Source organism: Sarcophilus harrisii, chromosome 1, assembly GCF_902635505.1.
Source record: "Sarcophilus harrisii chromosome 1, mSarHar1.11, whole genome shotgun sequence".
In the NCBI taxonomy this organism is placed as follows: Eukaryota; Metazoa; Chordata; class Mammalia; order Dasyuromorphia; family Dasyuridae; genus Sarcophilus; species Sarcophilus harrisii.
In genome coordinates this window covers 673,592,711-673,611,777 of record NC_045426.1, presented here as the reverse complement: position 1 = coordinate 673,611,777, position 19,067 = coordinate 673,592,711, and the positions used below count along the sequence as shown (strand labels likewise).

General features: G+C 40.3%; 1 protein-coding gene across 1 annotated transcript in view; it reads right to left on the bottom strand.

Moving 5' to 3' along the window:
- LOC100929463 (rho guanine nucleotide exchange factor 18) overlaps nt 1–19,067 on the bottom strand; it is a 32,435-nt gene that overhangs the window by 10,659 nt on the left and 2,709 nt on the right. The window contains exons 2-14 of the mRNA XM_023496935.2: nt 18,744–18,853; nt 18,456–18,596; nt 13,706–13,956; nt 12,594–12,719; nt 11,695–11,812; nt 11,017–11,265; nt 9,898–9,974; nt 5,106–5,284; nt 4,152–4,237; nt 2,742–2,936; nt 1,752–1,898; nt 1,090–1,214; nt 270–326 (exon numbers count right to left, since the gene is read on the bottom strand). Coding sequence (XP_023352703.2) covers nt 270–326; nt 1,090–1,214; nt 1,752–1,898; nt 2,742–2,936; nt 4,152–4,237; nt 5,106–5,284; nt 9,898–9,974; nt 11,017–11,265; nt 11,695–11,812; nt 12,594–12,719; nt 13,706–13,956; nt 18,456–18,596; nt 18,744–18,853 — 1,861 coding nt within the window. The remainder of the gene's footprint in view (nt 1–269; nt 327–1,089; nt 1,215–1,751; nt 1,899–2,741; nt 2,937–4,151; nt 4,238–5,105; nt 5,285–9,897; nt 9,975–11,016; nt 11,266–11,694; nt 11,813–12,593; nt 12,720–13,705; nt 13,957–18,455; nt 18,597–18,743; nt 18,854–19,067) is intronic.

Genomic DNA, 19,067 nt, shown 5'->3' with positions numbered 1-19,067 from the left:
TTAACCCTAACCAAAAAGCAGCCAGGTAGGGACTACAAAAAAGACAAGGTGGCTAGGAAGAGAAAAAGCCATTCTTTGTCAGTGAGATGGCCGTGACCTCTGAGAAAGCAGCTTCACTAGGGCTGGGGGAGACCCTGGGTGGTGAAGGTGGAAAAAATCAACTGCAGAATTAGGAAAGGACGTCAAGCAGCCCAGTAAATACTGGGCTGAGCTGAACCCAACAGAGTGAGCCTGAGAAAGCAAAGAGGGTCTTTGCTCAGGGGGAGCACCTCAGATTCCATTGTGGCTGGTGCACTGTTGTTCCAGTCCATGTGGGTTAACTCAGCCTGAAAGAACCACAGAAGGATACAAATTAGTTTCTATTACATAGAAAATAATCACATTGTTAATAAAAATGTAGCATTATACATAATATATAATTATATTTAGTAGAGAATATCTTATTTTACAGTTAATATCATTAAGTGATTATAGAGTAAATGACATCACATAATTTTAAATTTATAATTAAGAAGCACAGGGTAATTGAAAAAGTCCTGGCCTTAGCTGCTAAGGAATTTGAGGTTAAAAATGCCGAAGTCTGAGGTCGCACTGGTAGGTAGGTCTCCTAGACTCATCATCACTGGCCACAAGGCCGGACTTTGAGGGAGGCCCTTGAGTAGACTCAATCTCCTATCCAATCCTATTTACTCCCTTCCTTTCCCTCATCCCTCACTTCTATCTCTTCCAATGTCCCACTCCTTCCCTGTACTTTCTGCAGGATCTGCTCCTCAGTTAAGAAGCTTGCTTTCATCTTAAAGCTTTTCCTTCCTCACTCTTTCCATTGCAGGCTTTCATTGAGACCTGGTCCCCTTTCCATTACTAGTTATACCTTCACTCCCACCAGGTGATGTGCTGGTCTTGAGGGAGTTGGAGGTGAGGGTGATGACACAGTGGTTTGTATACTCTATGCTCCCCATTCCCATGTTGCTGGACTTACGCTTTAGTCTATATTCAAACAAAATTAGTTCTTTCTCTGAATGAGGATTATATGCTCCATCATTATAAACTCAATTTTAAAACATAGAATTATAATGAAGAAAAACCTACTGTCTGTGATCCTTCTTCAGAGTCTCCTGAAAGGTCACCAAGCTGTGAGTCCGAACTGGCAAAAGGAATTCTCCGGTCTTTAAGCCAGGCATCGCAATTGCAGGCCTTCTTCTTAAAGCTAGCATCTTAAAAACAGACCAGAAAAAGAGTCCTTCCTAAGACAGGCTCAATAAGCACACAGGACAAAACCAGTGATTAAGCAGAATTCTGAACGCCAAGAGTGTGAGTTTAGTTTTTGGAGTTTCCGCTTTTACTTTTACAGGGCACAGGGGCTGAAGCGTCTGTCAGTCAAGACAATGGCATTAACACTGAGAAGAGCCCCGTCAAGATGGGCTAAGGAGGGACAGAATGGAGAAGACAACTGGAGATGGATCTGAGAATCCTTTTGGAAACAGCTCCTGGGAAGTGCATAAGAGGAAAAGTTACCATGAAAGGGCTTTCCTGGGTCTGAAAGTGTGGCAGCACTTTGCCCGATCAGGAAGCTTGGAGAACACCAGTAGAACAAAGGAGCCAAAAGATAAAAGCCCATGTACTCTGGGGAGTAGAGTATTCTCAAGGATGCGGTTTAACGATCAGACAGAGTAAGGACCAGGGGCATACCGGATCATCTTTAGAGTGGACCAGTTCTCCCCCCCTGCCCCCAACCACGTCCAGCTGCTTACTTTTGTTTGGGTTTGTATTGTTGTCAAAGCCCCCGAAGGTCTCTGCTCTCCTGGGCAATGAGAGATCATCCCCAGCCCCACCGTCTTCGCTGTCATTTCTCAGCTGTTTATACATATGTGCATGCACCAGGTGAAGCATATTCTCAACTAGCGAAAGGAAGAGAGAGCACAGAATTATTGCTGCCATAGAACAAGGTGGTCAGCTATTAGGAAAGAAACTTGCAACCTCACGCTGATGCAGGGACTTTAATTTGGGCATCTGATGAAACCCGTCCCTGCTAATTCTGCCAATGTCTCAGCAAGGAGGAGTCACCTCATGTACTCTCTAATTTGTTTCCCTTTGAAGATGACCACTAACTATCACCAGGATATTCCATATCCTGAGCTGTGTTTAGAGTAGTGCTGACAGATTTACACTGAAATAAGCCAAGCTCTCTTGCTCAATGCTTAAGAGCACACACTGGCAAGGTGGCAGGCCAAGGTTCAGGCTGTGACCATGGAAGAGACAAAGCAAAATAATCCACAATGAAATCTGATCCAGGGATATCTCCATGAACACAGTGCCAATTAGCCATAGATTCCATCTATCAATGCAAGCAAGTTACATTTTCTGAAATATGAATTCAGAGAGAATAATCAAGGAGAAATAACTTTGTCAAGTGAACCTAAAAGCGAAGGCATCCCCAACGGCCAGCCCCCTTGCCAAAGGACAGATAAGGCAGGTCTCTTCCACTTTTTAACTCAGATAAAAGGGGCTCATTCACATGGTTGCAATAAGTGCACGTTTGTGGGATGAGTCAGTGTGTCAGATTTATAATATTCTCAATCTAGCACTACCACCTCACAGCTGTGACCTTCTGGATAATGAAGGCTTTGAACTAGGTGGTCAATGACTCCCTGTCAAGTACTATGTCCTGTGTTTCTAAGGAATATTTTCCTAGTCACAAGGGGTCATCATGTGACCATCTGAAAGGGTTTTGTGCCACCTACCTTCAGATACTGCCGACTTCAGAATCATCTCGCCTTGCAGGCTGTTCTCTGAGGGTTCCCCTCCTCGGAAAAAGAACCTGGACTGGGAGCCGGGAGGAAGATCTTCAAAGCTGTTAATCTCAAACATTTCCAAATAAATCTGCTGTTTCTCACTGAGACTTTGAGCAATCAGCTCATCTTTCTTGCTTAAACGTTCTAAAGGGGGAAAAAAAAAAGGGAGTCAAATTAAAAATGTGTCAGTCTCTTCTATGTTAATTTATGACTTTTAGAATAGAAACCTCTCAAGTGCCATTGGTGCTGGGGCCAAAATGAGTAAGTGTCAACATTAAAGTTACCTAGGCTAGACTAGGTTTTTCTGACAAGAGAATGTTTCAGACACAAGCATGAGGCTAGGCTGGAATACTTAATTAAAAAGCATTACTGTTTTTAAAATCTTTAGGACACTCCAAAAATCTAGCTTTGTGTCCAGTTCTATTAACTGACTTCCCATGCGCCAGTCAATGATTCATCTTTGAGAATAGCATATGACTGAACTCATAGGCTGGCCGCCTAAAGAGCCGACTTGTGATTTAGGTCAGGGAGAACCACTCACATGTACGGAGCTCAAGCTTGCCAAATATTATGTTTGTTTTAGAAGTGAAGTAACAAATTTCTGAGGCTGGATTGAGGCCCAGTTTGGCACTCTACTTTTACTACACCAAGTTGTCTCCCTAAAGGGCCAAGGGTCCCAGTCCCTAAGGAGTACAAAAATCTAAACAATCTCTTCAAACGACAATGAAACAATTAGTTCTTTCTACCATGCTGTACTAGCTATGCTGTCCTAGTGGCAAGGCTCTCAGAGTCAGGACACATGGGTCCAACCCACATGCAGCATCCTCCCTGACATTCCACACCAGAACACCATGTGATCTCCTCACTGTGCAGATAGCGGCCCTTCCACTTAGAGCAGGAACTACTTCCCCAGCTCACTGGAGAGGCGCATTCACAGCCCCAGGACACTGGCGAGTTTACTTGGTGCTACAAAGTAATGGGCCCAGCTTCACTACTGGTGACAGCTACCTGGTCCTTTCTGATTCCTGGCTTCTCTGAACCCTTCCTCCTTCTCCCTGACTCCCACCAAACTGTCTGAGGACCCTGGGAGAGGAACAACCATGTCTATCTCTTTCCTCATGTTCTGAACTGAAACTAAACCCCAAGCTGCTGGGGGAACTGGACCAGACCTGCCAGCCTCTGTGCCCTGGCCCCACGTCCCTCCAGGGGTTTTCTGCTGCTGGCGGCTCTCCCAGGACATGGTCAAGAATTCACACACAGACACACACAATAAACACAGATACATACAGACAGACAGACACACACACACACACATTTACACATCCTAGGAGGTTCAGAATTTGTTTCCGGTCCGTTTACCTTGGAATTCTTTTAATCTGGCAGCTCGGGCTTCGGCCATTTTTTCTTCAGCCTCACTGAATGGCTCCTCCTCCCTATCAGGGCAGCTGGGGGAAGAAGGGAGGACACTGCTGTGAGCTGACTTTGTGCTTTTCCTGCACCATTCTCTGGTTTCTTAAAAAAAGACACTGCTCTTCTGAGTCATCTGACAGAGAGGGACGCTAAGAATTTTTTAATTGAATAAAATTTGTTTATCACTAGTTTAAAAAAAAAAAAAAGGCAGGAGGAGCTGGAAGAAATAAATGAGCCGACATCTGGGGAAGATTATCTGCACAGAGTGTATCAGTCAAAAAGGAAAGCATGTTCACAACCTGTAACAACAGAGAACTCACAATTTAAGAAGGGGACAACATAGGCAGGCTATATAAGAACACAACAGAAAGAAAGTCAGTCAACATTTATCTGAAGGCTCCAGACTATCGACACTTAGCCCCAACCATATGCAACACTGATGGATTGCTGGAATGAGAAAATCTGGACAAGATTAGCCTAGGAAACCTTTTGGCAGAGAGAAAAGGAAAAGCATTCCGCAAAGAGGGAACAGGACTCAGAAACCCTCCAAGGAAGCCAAGTTTTTCTAGGGCACAATGTAGGTCTGCCCATCCAAAGCTAGCTAAAAGCCAGGTTGTACATAACAGGACTGAAGGGCCCCCAAGTAAAAGCAGATAAGAAGTGTGCAAACAACTTGTTCTGTCTGGAATATGGAAATCTAGAATCTACCACAAGAGAATTAACTCTCCATACTCCCTCCTTACAGAACCCACATCAGTGGTTTAGTTTTTATTAAATAATCTCTATGTAGTGCTACTAAGAACTAGAAGAAAGTTAACTTTCTTTTGATCATGAAGGTAAAATATTTACCCTGAATGTAAATGTACAAATGGGAAAGAAAATCCTTCCAAAGTTTTTATTTACCTCTCCACAGCTCTGCGGATCTGGTCCATCCATGAATTTCTCTCTTCTTTGGAGCAGGTATAAATTTCATACATTTCTGGGCCTTTCAGGGAGGCACTGATCAGAAACATTGCTTTTTCCTCATTTGCTACCTCCCTCACAATTAGCTTTTGTAATGAAATAACAGGTGGTTTTGAGTCCTGAAAAACAAAACCAGATGGGGGAGAGGAAGGTGTTAGTATTATTATTATTTTTTTGCCATCACCTCCTCACACACCAACTGAGTATTCCTCTCCTTAGCAGCAGCCTATTTAAAGGAGGAAGGAATGTGCCCCTGTGCATTTTCAACCTAAGTTATAAGAAACCAATTATACACAGAATTAAATGCTGCCAGCAAGCTTGTACAGGAAAGGTAATGGCAAAGCAATGAATGTTTTTTAACACCATGGGGACACTATTTTCACTGGCTAATGCAAGAATGAGACAAAGAAGATATATTTCCCAGTTTTTAGTTATTTGCATTTGGCCAATCACAGTACCCAAACTACCATCTATCTCCTTGCTCCTTCATAGCTGACCTTCTGAGGAAAGTGTCTTCATAAAAGCTCATCTGTAGCAGATGCTGCCGGCACCAGCCTGTCCCCAGAGTCCTCCCATCAGGCAACTGTGCTCACAACTCCTCTGGACCTCATCACCAGCCTTTGCTCAATCCCCTCTAACCACTTTGAGGGACTGGATTCAATTCAATTCAATAAATGTTTACTAAATTTACTAAGTTGAACATCTCATGCTCTGCTGACATTAGCAGCCACCTTTTCTTCTCTGAGATTGATTCCCTCTATCCCCAATACTCTGTTTAGATCCTTGTGGCCATCCCTTACTAATCTCTAGTTTATCCTCCTGTTAAGGAGTTCAGTGTCTAAGACAGTCTTCGTCTTCCTGTCACTCCAACTCTTGTCCTCACATTTAGGAATTTCAATATACCTAGTGATATGCTAATAAAAAAAGTCCTTACTTCCATTCCCTCCCATTCATTCCCATTCTTCTGTCCTGAACCTTATTAGCAGGAATGGATGGATGAATCAAGGGAGTATATTTTGAGGATGGGGAAGATACGGACAAAGCAGCCAGCAGAAAGGGAGAGGCTGATGAGTTAGAATTATGTGGGGGAAATAATTGTCTGAAAAAGAAAGAATGGAATGGGATCCCTTGTACAATAGAGAGGTTTGCTCTAGCAAGAAAGGTCACTTAACTAGCAACTAGCTAGGTAATACAGTGGATAGAACACTGAGCCTGGAGGAGGAAGACCTGAATTCAAATTTGGCTTCAGACACTGCTTTGTGATTCTGGACAAGTCACTTATTTGTCTTAAGTTTCCTCAAATGAAATGGGACCAAGAGCACATGACAGATCTTTATAGAAATGCCTATTTCCATTGCCCTTTTTCATCTCTTCCTGTGAAAATAAAGATTAAGAAGATAGTAGCAGAAGGTATCTGAGTGATGTGAGATGTGGAATGGGGAAAAAAACAAAAGTTCCCTGTAAATGGCTTCAAATTTTTCAGCTAAATACCTCAACCGAGAGGTTGGGAAGGAAGTCTAAGGAGGGATGCAAAGGCCTAATAAAGCTGATGGGGGTGAGTTGGGGAAAGTACAGAGACACCTCATTGCAGTGAGGGCCCAATTTTTGTCAAGAGAACTACTGAGTCTACCATCATGACGGTTCAGATCCTTGGTATATACTCGGCTTTTCATTTTCGCCCCCTATTTTCAACAAGCTGCCAGAACTGGCCACCAACTTTACTTCATGTCTTATACTCATCCATCCCCTTTCTCCTTATTGATCTACTTCTCATCTTGGTTCAGGTTCTCCACATACTTCCATCTCCCAGCTCAAGCGCCACCATCCCCGCAACTCTCCCTAGCCCTTCCATCCTGAAAGTGCCCAAAGAAGGCATTTAATAAAATTTTGTGGAAATTAACTTCTTGCTGGCATCACCAATTCAGCTTCAGTGGACATCAAGTCCAGAGCCAAAGGCTCCAGGTTCAAACATCAGTTCTAATACTTCCTGCCTACAGGACCACACGTGTTCCCCTTCTGGTTCTCTCTTTCTTCCCTCATTCAAAGGGAAGTCTCGTCTAGCTCTCAGTTCCAGACATGGCCAAAATCTGTTTTATTCTATTTCCCTATTGACTATGTGACCTCGCCCTGCAGTCAGCATGATGGGATGGCCCCGACGGCCTTTGGGGTTACTGCCATATCACACTCCCTCATCTGTGTTTCTGGTGCCATTCCGAGATGAGGCTTAGACCAAGACCGAGGGTCCCTTCCACTCCCAGAGAGTGGCAGGTCCACCCCAGGATGCTGTGGGCAAGACTGGTGAAGGAGCCAACTCTCTAAGCTCTACCCTGGGGCTGGGCTCCACTGGAAGAGTCTCTTTAGATGTGATGGTGTGGAAAGGATAGGTTCCTATCACAGACAACTCAGTATATGGTTAGAATAGCCTACAGATAGAAGCTGATGCAAATCCCGATGTAGGGAATCCTTCTGAATCTCTGAGAAAAGTAATAGGCACCTGCTTTGTCAGAGAGCACCAAAATCTACCCCTATCTCTCCCACCCCCACCCCCACCCCCACCCCCAATCTGCACAGTAAAGCAAGCAGCTGGGCCTTTCAGTGCCATTCAGAAGGACAGTACCAACCAGCAAGTAATTCTACTGAGCCAAGCAGTCACTAAATGGAATCCAAAATAAAGATGGGCCTTGCACCTGGAAGTCCAACAGTTAAGTGTCCTACAGCAATTCCATTTGGATTTGTAGTTCCTTAAAACTGCTCGAAGAAAGCTCTCCTGATCTTCCAACATCAAGTTGGTTCTTGGTTACCATGGCCACAGATTAAAGGCAGAATGTAGTGTACTGTTTTCCAGGGTGAAATAGTTGGTCTAATCCCCCTCCTCCCAATCAGGCCCCCGAATTAACATGCTACTAATAAGAGAGTTCATGAAACAGGATTCCAGGATCAATATCTGAGGCTATGCATTCTCCATGCTCGTGAAATGGAAAAATGCAGTAAACAAAAATACTGAAAAAAGAAGGGCCGATTCCTTTTGCAGTTAACAAAACTCTTCACATTTTAAAGGTACTAAACTCCTGAACTCATTGAAACTTCACTTTGTTTTCTATTTTTACCTCTGCATTAATATTGAACTGTGTCACTTGCCTCATTTGCTGAGTGAAGTTTTTTAAAATGCACTTCAACAATACATCAAAATTTATGGGATGCAGCCAAAGTAGTACTTAGGGGAAAATGCATTTCTCTAAATTATTACATCAACAAAATAGAAAAAGAACAGATTGAAACATTGGGAATGCCACTAAAAAAAACTAGCAGAAAAAAAAAATCTTCAATTGAGTACCAAATTAGAAATCCTGAAAAATTAAAGGAGAAATTAATAAGACTGATAGAGTAAAAAAAACTTCAGCTAATCAATAAATTTAGGGGATGGTTTTATGGAAAAAAAAAATCAATAAGCTAAACCACTGGTTAATTTGATTAAAATAAAGAAAACCAAATATTCAGTATCAAACGTAAAAAGTAATTAAAATTACCATCAATGAAGAAATTAAAGCCTTAATTAGGAAATATTTTGCAGTTATGTGTCAATAAATCTGACAATCCAAGCAAATTTGATGAATATTTACAAAAATACATATTACTTTGTAATTTGCATTTCCCCCCCACTTAGTTTTCATGTTTTTTTATTCTCCTTTTGATCTTTTCACAACTGTGACTAATATGGAACAATGTACATGATTATACATGTACAATAATTACCTATCATTTTCAGGAGAGAGGAGGGTACAAACAAAATTTGAAACTCAAAAATAGTATAAAAATCTAACAGGAAAAATACTATTAAAAATATGTATATATATCAAAATAAAAATAAAATTCAAAAGCAAATGCAATTTTCTCAATGTGTATATGGTAATCCTATATACAATTTATTACACAATACTACACTAATCAATTCATCTTCAATCTCACTGATTAGCACTGATAGGAAATGGATTAAACCTGGGAAAAATGGCTTCTGGAACAATTTGAGTCCCTATGTAGGCCCCATTGCTAACAAACAGCACCAAGCAAAGATCTTTGCTTTAAAAACAGACCTGCTCTCTGTGCTGTCCTGAATACAAATGAGAGGAGCTTTATCAGATTAAGCCAGGAGTGCCCCAGAAGTTTCCAGACAAAAGTTGCCATCAATAATTGTCAAACTTCCATTTTCTATCTTGGAACCATAGGTGAGTGCATACAAAATATGGCAACCATAAAAGGCAGAAACAAAGTTATTCCTTCCCACAACAGACCTCCTTAATGTACATCAGCATGCTAGGCTTTCACTCTGCACAAGCTCAGTGGGTCAGTCTGTCCAAGGGCCCGCTCTTTATTCTTTCTAACATTCTTCTCACCCTTCTGAAGTCCTTATCAGGACTCGCTGCTCTGGACACTAATAATTTGTCTGTTAGTATAGCTCAAAGTTATTAACCACTACTATTCCCCTCTCAGATATTTATGCCTTCTCTCTTCTTTCTCAAACCTATCCTTTAAAAAAAGTTCAGAGCCTCACATCCTTCACCTCCTGGCCAACTCCTGGCAAGTTCACTCAAACACGAGCAGCATAGATGCCTTGATACCCTTGTGTGCACACATGTCTGCACATAGGCAGCAGCCCAGGACCCTAATGCCAGGCTCTGTCAAGGAAGGCCTGGCCAAAGTGTCACTTATAGGGAGGAGTACACAAAGTACCTACCACAGATGCAAAGACATATTTCTGGTCCTTTTCTTGTAGCAGCAGAAGCACATCAGTCAGTAGGACAGCAAGAACATCTATCAAGAAAGAAGAATGAAAACATCAAATGCTATCAGTAGATGACTGAGAAGGATCTGAGTCAGAGAGGCCTGGTCCTCAATGCCACTTTCTGCCCATATCATCCCAGACAAGTCATTTTACGTCATTAGGACTGTAATTGAAGGAACTGAATGAAATGATCTCTGGGTCCCAGAAATCTCCTAAGTCTGTTCACATAGTATGGAGACAGACTTTTAAGTGCCATAATTATATTCTCCAGAATCTAAAACCCTTGGCCTGAGGAAGATAAATTCCTAACCTTCCTTGATTTTTGTATTTGAGAAAAAGGAAGTGGGGTGCTTTCCCATTTCAATCACAAGTAAACCCAGCAATAAGCTAATGAATATGCTATACAGTCTTGAAACAAAGAAAAGACCCATTATAATCTTTGACATGAAAATGTCATTTTTGTGACATTTTTGTACAAATTTGACAAGAAAAATTTCTGCACAATAGATAACGTGCCCTGAAAGGAGCACATCTATAAAGATTCACTACAGTAACACCAAGAATACAGGGACTCCAAGTTGCGGACACTGGAAGGAAAGGAGCTGGCTTGAAGGTAGGCTTGTTATGGAAACCTGAAGAATGTCAGCTTTTTAAGACAGCCTTGCTTCTTGCCCTGATCTTTTGTGGACAAAAAAGTGTCATGGGATTGACATGACATGGGTTGATGTTATTTTCTCGACTGCAAAGCACGAGTCTCTCAGAATAATGTATTTTCATGGAAGAGAGCCCATGAAGCACTCACAAAAGAATGGAACATACTATAAGTAGCCTAAATATATTCCCAAATAGAATAGCAAATCAGAGAAAGAAATGATTTGTACAGTTATCTCACATCATCTTTCTGAACCATAATGTTCCAAACTTAGCTTATATAAGCAGTCAAACTCGTAGTTGCCTTTCTTTGTACCCAAGTGCTTTGTTCCTAGGTGCATAGCTGGTCATAATATAGCTTTCTATGACAAACCAAAGGCACCCCCCCTTCCACCTCCTTTCTCTTGTGGAGAGGCTTACCTTTCAGACGCCCTGATGCAGTTTTCCAGCAAAGCATTCCATCGACATAGAGCTGCCTGTGGAGCATATCCTCTTTCCGGAAGGTCAGCCCATTTTTGAGCTTGCCGGAGGACTTGAGGTCCATCTTGCCAACAATCTCTTTGAGGCGTTGCCCCTTCTCACATTCATTCACTTTGGCATCAACTTGCATGATGATGTCTTTTATGAGTCCTAGAGCCTGGTTCAAGTCTTCATAATCTTCAGTACCAGCTACCATGGACAGCAGAATTAGTTGCTTTTTTTTTTTTTTTTTTTTTTTTTTTTAAAGCTCAGTAAACACAAGAAATGGATGGTCTTACCCCCAGCTGCTATAAGTACAGCAACCCAGGGATTCTCGATCAAATTTTAAAATCTCATATGGCTCCCCAAAACAAAACTACTTTTTGTGCCAATGTAAAGATTCTCATTTTTAATGCATCAAAATAAGTGCAGCTAAAGTGACCCCAAAATACTCTTCATGGATCAAGTCTTGGGGGGGAGGGGGAATCCTGTATGGAATTTACAAGTATACAACTCAAGGGCAAAAAGAGGATCATATTTGGATAACAGGAAGACAGTATGTGAGACAAAAGTTAAATGATCCACAGTATTTTATTTATCAAGCAGTACTTTGATGACCATAGAGAAAGACTTAAGTACCTTCAGTATTCTGAATAATGCGCTCGACCAGCACAGGGTACTTGGTAATACGCTGAGTAACGAGAAGGATGCACTCCTGAACACCAAGCCGTCTAACAATGGAGAAGTTGCCAATTTTCTATGGGAAGAAAAAACCAAAGCTTACACATATTAACTCTTGACCAACTAGATTGCAGTCCTCTACCCAGACCAATTAACAAATCAATCTGCTTTTTATGTCTCCATTTTCTGATCAGAAATACCTGGCCTTGGATACCAGGTTGCCTGTGCCTTTGGAAATATAATTTTCAATTTGTAAAAGCCAAGGGGGAGGGGAGAGGGGAGGGAGGAGAGAAGGGACAGTACACCTCTTAGGCAGGACAAAGGAGTAGTAACTAAGCCAGGTTGGAAACTAGCCCATCCTTGCCACTGGGAGGGAGAGAGAACAAGTTTTATTCTTCTGAGCATAGTGTCAGTTATCCTTTTATGCTTCCAAAGCTTGAAATTGTTTCAAAAAAAAAAAAAAAAAAAGCTGGCAGAACTCCAAAGTCACCAATTCAAAAAACAGCTGAGAATGTGGCCTTGACCTCTGGTTCTGGACAACCCATATGACAATGTTGCACATTAGCTTACCCCTCCCCCAATTTGGTCAAAATTTTTCTCTTGGACATTGTTCTGGTTCTCTAAGCATGAGACAGCGTCCAGCACAGCTTATCAGACAGGGCACATGTCCTCCAGGTGTTCTCCCCTTTCCTTTCCAATTCAGTTTGCTTCCTTCTAGACTAAACTAGATTGTTGTACTTTTAAAAATAAATCCTCCTTGTAAACCATTTATGCTTCTCCTGCTCAAGAACAAAAGCGTCAGGGAACATAGAAGGGCTTCCAGTTCTTACAGCTAGAAGGGTCTTACTTCTTTTTACCTTAATCATATTTTGGAATTTCTTGTTTTGCTGAAGCAGTTCTTTATAGTGACTGACAGCTTCATTGTGACCACAACAGAAGATACCATATTTTTCTTTCATTCTTTCTCCATTTTCACCTGAAAACTAATATAGAAGACACAGAAAACAATCATGGAAAGTCTGTTTGCAACCACCAGAATCTATCTGAATTCATTTCTTCAGGCTTCAGACTGTCCTGTTTACTTATGTTTTCAGTTTCTCCTCTTAAAAAGAGAGAGAGAGAGAGAGAAAGAAACTTGGAGGCACAATGCTCAGATTTACAATATACTAAGCCAAGGGCTTTAACAAGCTGCAGAAGTTAATAATTTGATAACCCTTAAGCCAGAGTGATAACACATTTTTAAAATTCAGAAAATATGTAATGAGGATTGCTGTAATAAACATTCTTCTTATCAAGAGTACAAAATAACAGTTTAGAAACTGATTCAAGAATGAATTCTAGGATCAAGAGATTTGCTGCTCTGCTCAGAAGTTTATGCTAGTCATTTTATTTCTTTCAGATTAAAACTTTTTTCACTTTACTTTTCCTTAAAAAAAAAAAGCTTTTTATTTTCAAAATACATGCAAAGATAAGTTTTCAACATCAACCCCTTCAAAATCTTGTGTTCCAAATTTCTCTTCCTCCCCCAGTCAGCAAACAATCCAATATAGGTTTAGCATGTGCAATTCTTCTATACATATTTCCATATCTATCATGATAAAAAGAAAACTTAGATCAAAAAGGAAAAAAAAAATGAGAAAAAATGAGAAAGAAAAAAAAGCAAACAGCAATTAAAAAAAGGTGAAAATTATATGTTATGATCCACATTCAGTCCCATAATGCTCTTTCTGGATTCTGCTTGTCATTTTACAAGTGACCCAAATCACCTGTACCCCTGGTAGTTCTCAGCCCCCCTCACATGAATTTCTCTGAGGAGAACAAACCTATCCAGAAGCCTGAGACCAAAACAGCCGCGTAATGGCTCTGTTATGTCCAATGGGCTGTGTGGTCTCAGACCACAAGTCACTCTACTCAAAGATACTGGGATGCCTACTTTATACTGAGCCTCCCCAATTTCTAGAGTTCTCACCTGTTGTACCAAGAGGTCTCCAATTTTCTGGATCACATAATTCTGATCACTGCCTTCTGCCAGGGATTCTCTGCGTCGCTCCTTCAAGCGGTGCAAAAACTGCCCGTGCATCTCCAACAAGTCATCCACACATGGGAAGATGCGGTTGATGATTCTGCTACTAAACTGCATCTCTTCCTTCAGTGCTTTGGAGTAGACTTTCAACATTATTTTTAGGGTTCGGACATGATGCACTTCAGTCTGCATTAACTCTGGAGGGGACACAAAGCGCTGACACTTAGAAGAAGCAGCAAAATCACAATCCAACTCAGGTGCCCACACACCTGTCCAGGACCCCATGTCTCCATCTCTCAGAATCCTGCTTTCTTCCAGGTGCAGCGGCTCTGGTACCACCTCCTTAAAGATGATAAATCCCAATGATCAGTATTTTCTTCCTCTTCAGGGATGCTATATAGGTCAGTAGAGAGAGGGCCAGGCCTGGGGGCAGGAAGACTCATCTTCTGAGTTCAAACCTGGCCTCAGACACTTACTAGCTGGGTGACCTGTGTGCCTCAGTTTCCTCATCTGTGAAATGAGCTGGAGAAGGAAATGTCAAACCTCTCCACTATCACTACTAAGAAAACCCTAAATAGGGTGAAGAGTCAGACACAATCGAAAAACAATAAAATGTACTTATCTGTGTCCAGATTACAACTTTTCAACATACTAAAAGGTTCTTATGAGTAGGGAATGCTTTTTTTTTTTTGGTTTTTGTTTTTCTATTCTCTGTTTAGCACAGTGCCTTATACCCAGCTGGGTGCTTATTAAATGCCTGTTCATGATTCTAACCACTAGTTAATACAGTTTTCAAAATGCTTCCTATATGTGAATTGGCTCATGGAGCCCAATAAGCCTGGGAAGGATGTTTGCTGAGGGTTCCCCAAAGAATAATCCTAAGCAAAAATCACAAGAATTATTTACAGATATCCCAGCAATCTATTGCCTGTCAGGCCACCGCACTAATCCTCTTGATATAGACCAGGGCTAGGGAATCTTTTTTCTGCCCAGGGTCATTGGACATTTCTAACATCATTTGTGAGCCATACAAAATTATCAACTTATAGAACTCAAGCAGCAGGAGCTTGTTGTGCCAGCTTTCACCTCATCATTACCTGCAGTTGATTGATTTTTTCAGGCCTTATTTGACCAACCCCACCCCACAGTGAAGGCAAGAGAAGCAGAATGAGGGCGGAAGAGTCTGATTAGAGTGAGATGGTGGAAAAACAATCTGGAATCCAAATACTTGGGTTCAAATTCTAGCTCTCTTATATATTATCTGCAAGGCCCCAGACAAGAGATTCCACCTCTCAGGACCTCACTTTCCTCATGTAGAAAAAGGACAGAGGCTGGTCTAGATCATCTTTCCAGTCCTTTTTAACTCTTAAATCCTACAACAAACTGGCTTTTCTTGCAGCTGGTTTGCTAGCTCCAAAGGTGATTCCTAAAAAAGGTGCCCAAAAGTGTTTGGGGCAAGACATCCACAGTGAATTCCAGCACTTGTGCAATGAATGCTGTGGAGGTGGGGAGAGAGAGAAGAACAATTCACATCAAAGTCTCAGAATACCTTAATCAACGCAGTTTTTGAGTATTTAAAAAGGCAAAAAGGCATTAATAAGGGCCAGTCTGGACATAACAGAGTTAAGTAAGGGAACATGAAGTTAAACTCACTAAAATCCAGCCAAAGACTGTTGAAAGGACTGTGGTCAGTCTCAAGATGAGTGCCCTTATGGGTCTGTCTTTGGTCCTATGAATATTCAACTTTTTTTAAAATAATAAACTGAATAGAGAAAGAGAACATGTTCTTGGTTTTTTGGGATATCACAAAGCTGGGAAGGATAACAAACAATTAAAAAATTAAAAAAATCTAGATTCTAATAGATCTTAATAGACTAAAAAGATGTTCTGGATCTACCAAAAGGAAATACAAAAGTGAGAAAGGTAAATCTTACATTTATTTTTAAAAGAAAAGGAAAATGACAATAGCAGTGTAAATGATAATTAAGCACAGGATGTGGAAAAGGAAAAAAAAATCACTATAGGTCTTCAAAGAAGTTGGGGACATTGTAAAAGGGGGAAAATCCTATTGAAGTATCAGATGATCTAAGGTCTCAAAACAAAGGTTGCATGATACTAGATAGAATTCACGATCATCCTATTGCCTTGGTTTGATATATAATATGCTTTAAAATGCTACCTACTGTTCAGGGCAATTATATAGATTTATTATATATGACAGCTGTAACAATTTCTATAAAAGTTGAATATCAGTTAATTGCACAAGCAAACTTTTAAGACATTTTTTTTTTTTTTGCGGGGTGGGGGTGAGGGGGGGGGGGGAGGATTCTACCCTGCTATACATAATTTCAACTTTTAAAAAAAGTATTTTCCTATCAGGAATTTATAGGCCTTTAGTACACAAGACTCTCTCTAAAAGAAAATACAATATGAAGAAAACTGACGGGTTGCTGTATTTTTTGAAGTAATCAACAGAGAAAGCTATACTAGTAGGTTCTTCCACAACAGTAATAGCAAAGGCAATGTTCTTGAACTCAGAAAAAGTAATTAAGAACTCATTCTCAATCAACTACATTTTGTTGACTATATTGAAGACACAGAGAAGATAAGACAGCTAGCTCTTGACAGAATTGGTAAACCAATCGAAAAAGCAATTTGGAATTATGCAAAAAATTGACTAAAAAATTCATAATCTGTTAAACCTAGAGATCCCACTGACAAGCATATACCTTATTTAAGGAGGTTAAATAAAGGTTCCACATACACCAAAATATATATAGTAAATTTGTTTTGTGGTAGCAAAGAACTGAAAAAAAGTAAATGCCTATTATGGTACAAGAATGTAATGAAATATTATAGTCTAAGAAACAATGATTATGAATTCAGAAGACTCATCTAAATGGATACAAAGTATGAAGCAAGCAAAACCAGAAAAAATATGACAATATCGTAACCAGAAAGAACAAAAAATCAAAACTGAACATTGCAATTTCAATGACTAAGTACGGCTCAAAAGAAAAGGTAAGAAAACATGACTCCCTCCTTTGCTTGTAGTATTGGGAAGTATGGGCACGGAAGCATATATAAACTGAGACCTGAAGTCTTAGTGAGTTTTGCTAACCTGCTTTTTAAAAAAAAATTTTTTTTATCATGAGGGATGAAGCCATCCCTAGATAGTGAAGAATATATTTGGAAACAAAAGTGATATAAAACTAAAAGGTAATAATACTTTTTAAACTCAATTTTCTGAGTACCTTTATAAGAAATAGCTAGGTAATGAATGGACAAGATACTATTAACAATGCAAATTTGCTCTTGCATGGTAAATAGGAAATACTGCAGAAGAGGAAAGTTTGATAGTGGACTGTAGCAGTCATGGAATGATTGATAGAGGTGGCTGGTCTGGAGCTGTGCCCTGAAAAATGGGTAAAGGTTAAAAAAAAAAAAAAAAAAAAAAGACTGATTTTTCTCAACCCATGGAATAACAAAACTTGGAACGACCTAAGTTCTGGGAACAGTTCATCTCACACTTATGGTTAGGTCACCTCAGGGTGGGGGTGATACACAAAGTACAGGCAGCTGTTGCCGTGGCCTTTAAAATTTTGTAAACTAAAGATGACAAATCCCTGGAGACAGTAGGCCAGGTCTGCCCTTGCCAGCCCAAGATATAATAACTTCACAGGCATACCTATATCAATTCAGCTCATTCTATTCTGCTGAAGTAAGTAACTAGTAGACACAGACAATATAAACAACATACCTGAAAGTAGCAAATAATCTGACAAGTAAGATTACTAATATGGTTCTCTCCCTTTGCCCCAACTGTCTCACCAGCTGCATTAGAGGGATCTTGTCTCACATCTGAGAAAAAAACACATGCTTCTGTATGCCAATGATTAGTAAAAATAATATTCATATGAGATCCTGGAAAGGATCCAAGTCTCCACCAAAATACAGCTCACAGTTTAAATCAACAGACTGGCCATCGAGACCCTAAGTGACTGCACACCTCTTTAGGCCTGGAGTCCAATAAGAAATAATGAGCTGGCTGGCTTTCTGTGAAAATAAAATTGATTCTTCAATTCATCAAGCATTTCTTAAATGGCTATTCTGCAGAAAACACTGTACCCTGGCAATAAAAATGCTTTTAGGGTGGCACTGTGGATGCAGAAAGGTTAGCCTTGGAAGAGGAAAGAAGGCCTTGGTTCAGATCCTCTCTGCCTCTGATGTAGAGATATATACATTTATTCCCAGGCATAGACCTATCACTATCAATCCACTAGTTATATGACCCTCTCAGAACTCTAAGCTACCACATTAGCAAAAAGTTGTTCCTCTGTATCAATGGAAGGAGTTTTAGTGCCAGCAATGCCCTACATCAATGCACTCGGGTCCAAACCAAATATCACTATCAATTTATATTTACAATATAAAAACAATAATGAGATAAGACTAGAGAGGTAGAATTTCCATTTTATAGCAGAGGAAACAGCTTCGTGAATTGATAGGCAATGAAATAAAAAAGGGCTAGAGCTGGGACAACACCTGGTCTACTGTTTCCGGCTCCAGATTCAGCCTGGAAGAAATGGCACATGATGACTAACACTTTACTAAAAATAAGCTCTTTCCTAACACCCGGAAAAATCAGTAACTGGAGGATACTGCTAAAGAACAACTGGAAAGCAACAGATCTTACCATAGATGACATCTTGCCTCTTCAGTACTTCCTTTTTTTGTTTCTTTGCATATGGCAGTTCCACAGAAAGACTCCAGGACTCAGCCTCAAACTCCTGGCCATCAGCTTCTATTTCACTTTTTAGTGAGGCAGAGTAGGAATCTAATTTAAAAAGCACAAATATTCTGACTCATTAAATGACATGTCCTACTCCATAATCACCCTTTTTTATGTCTTTTAATATGCTAACAAAAGCATTTGCTGCAAAGAAATTTGAAATCTTTACAAGAATAAAAAAGACTTTTATACCTTCCACGAAAATAGATTCAGTAGTTGATGCAAGTGAAAGAGAATCATCTGTTAACTGCTTGAATTTTACTAATCCAGCATCGGTTTCATCCATCTCTCCTGTACCTGGTCTAAATAGGGGAAAAAAAAATATCATTCTCATCTGGCCAATTAGATTAGTAACTAATTAGAGATGTGTGGTGCTCTCCTTTTTATAGGATTTCCACATACACTTTCTCTTTATCATAAGGATAAAAATTACGGAACACTGACTCAAATTCGTCGGTCAATTTGAATCACCAAGACATATTTCATTACAACAAATGGGGGGAAAAACCAAATCTT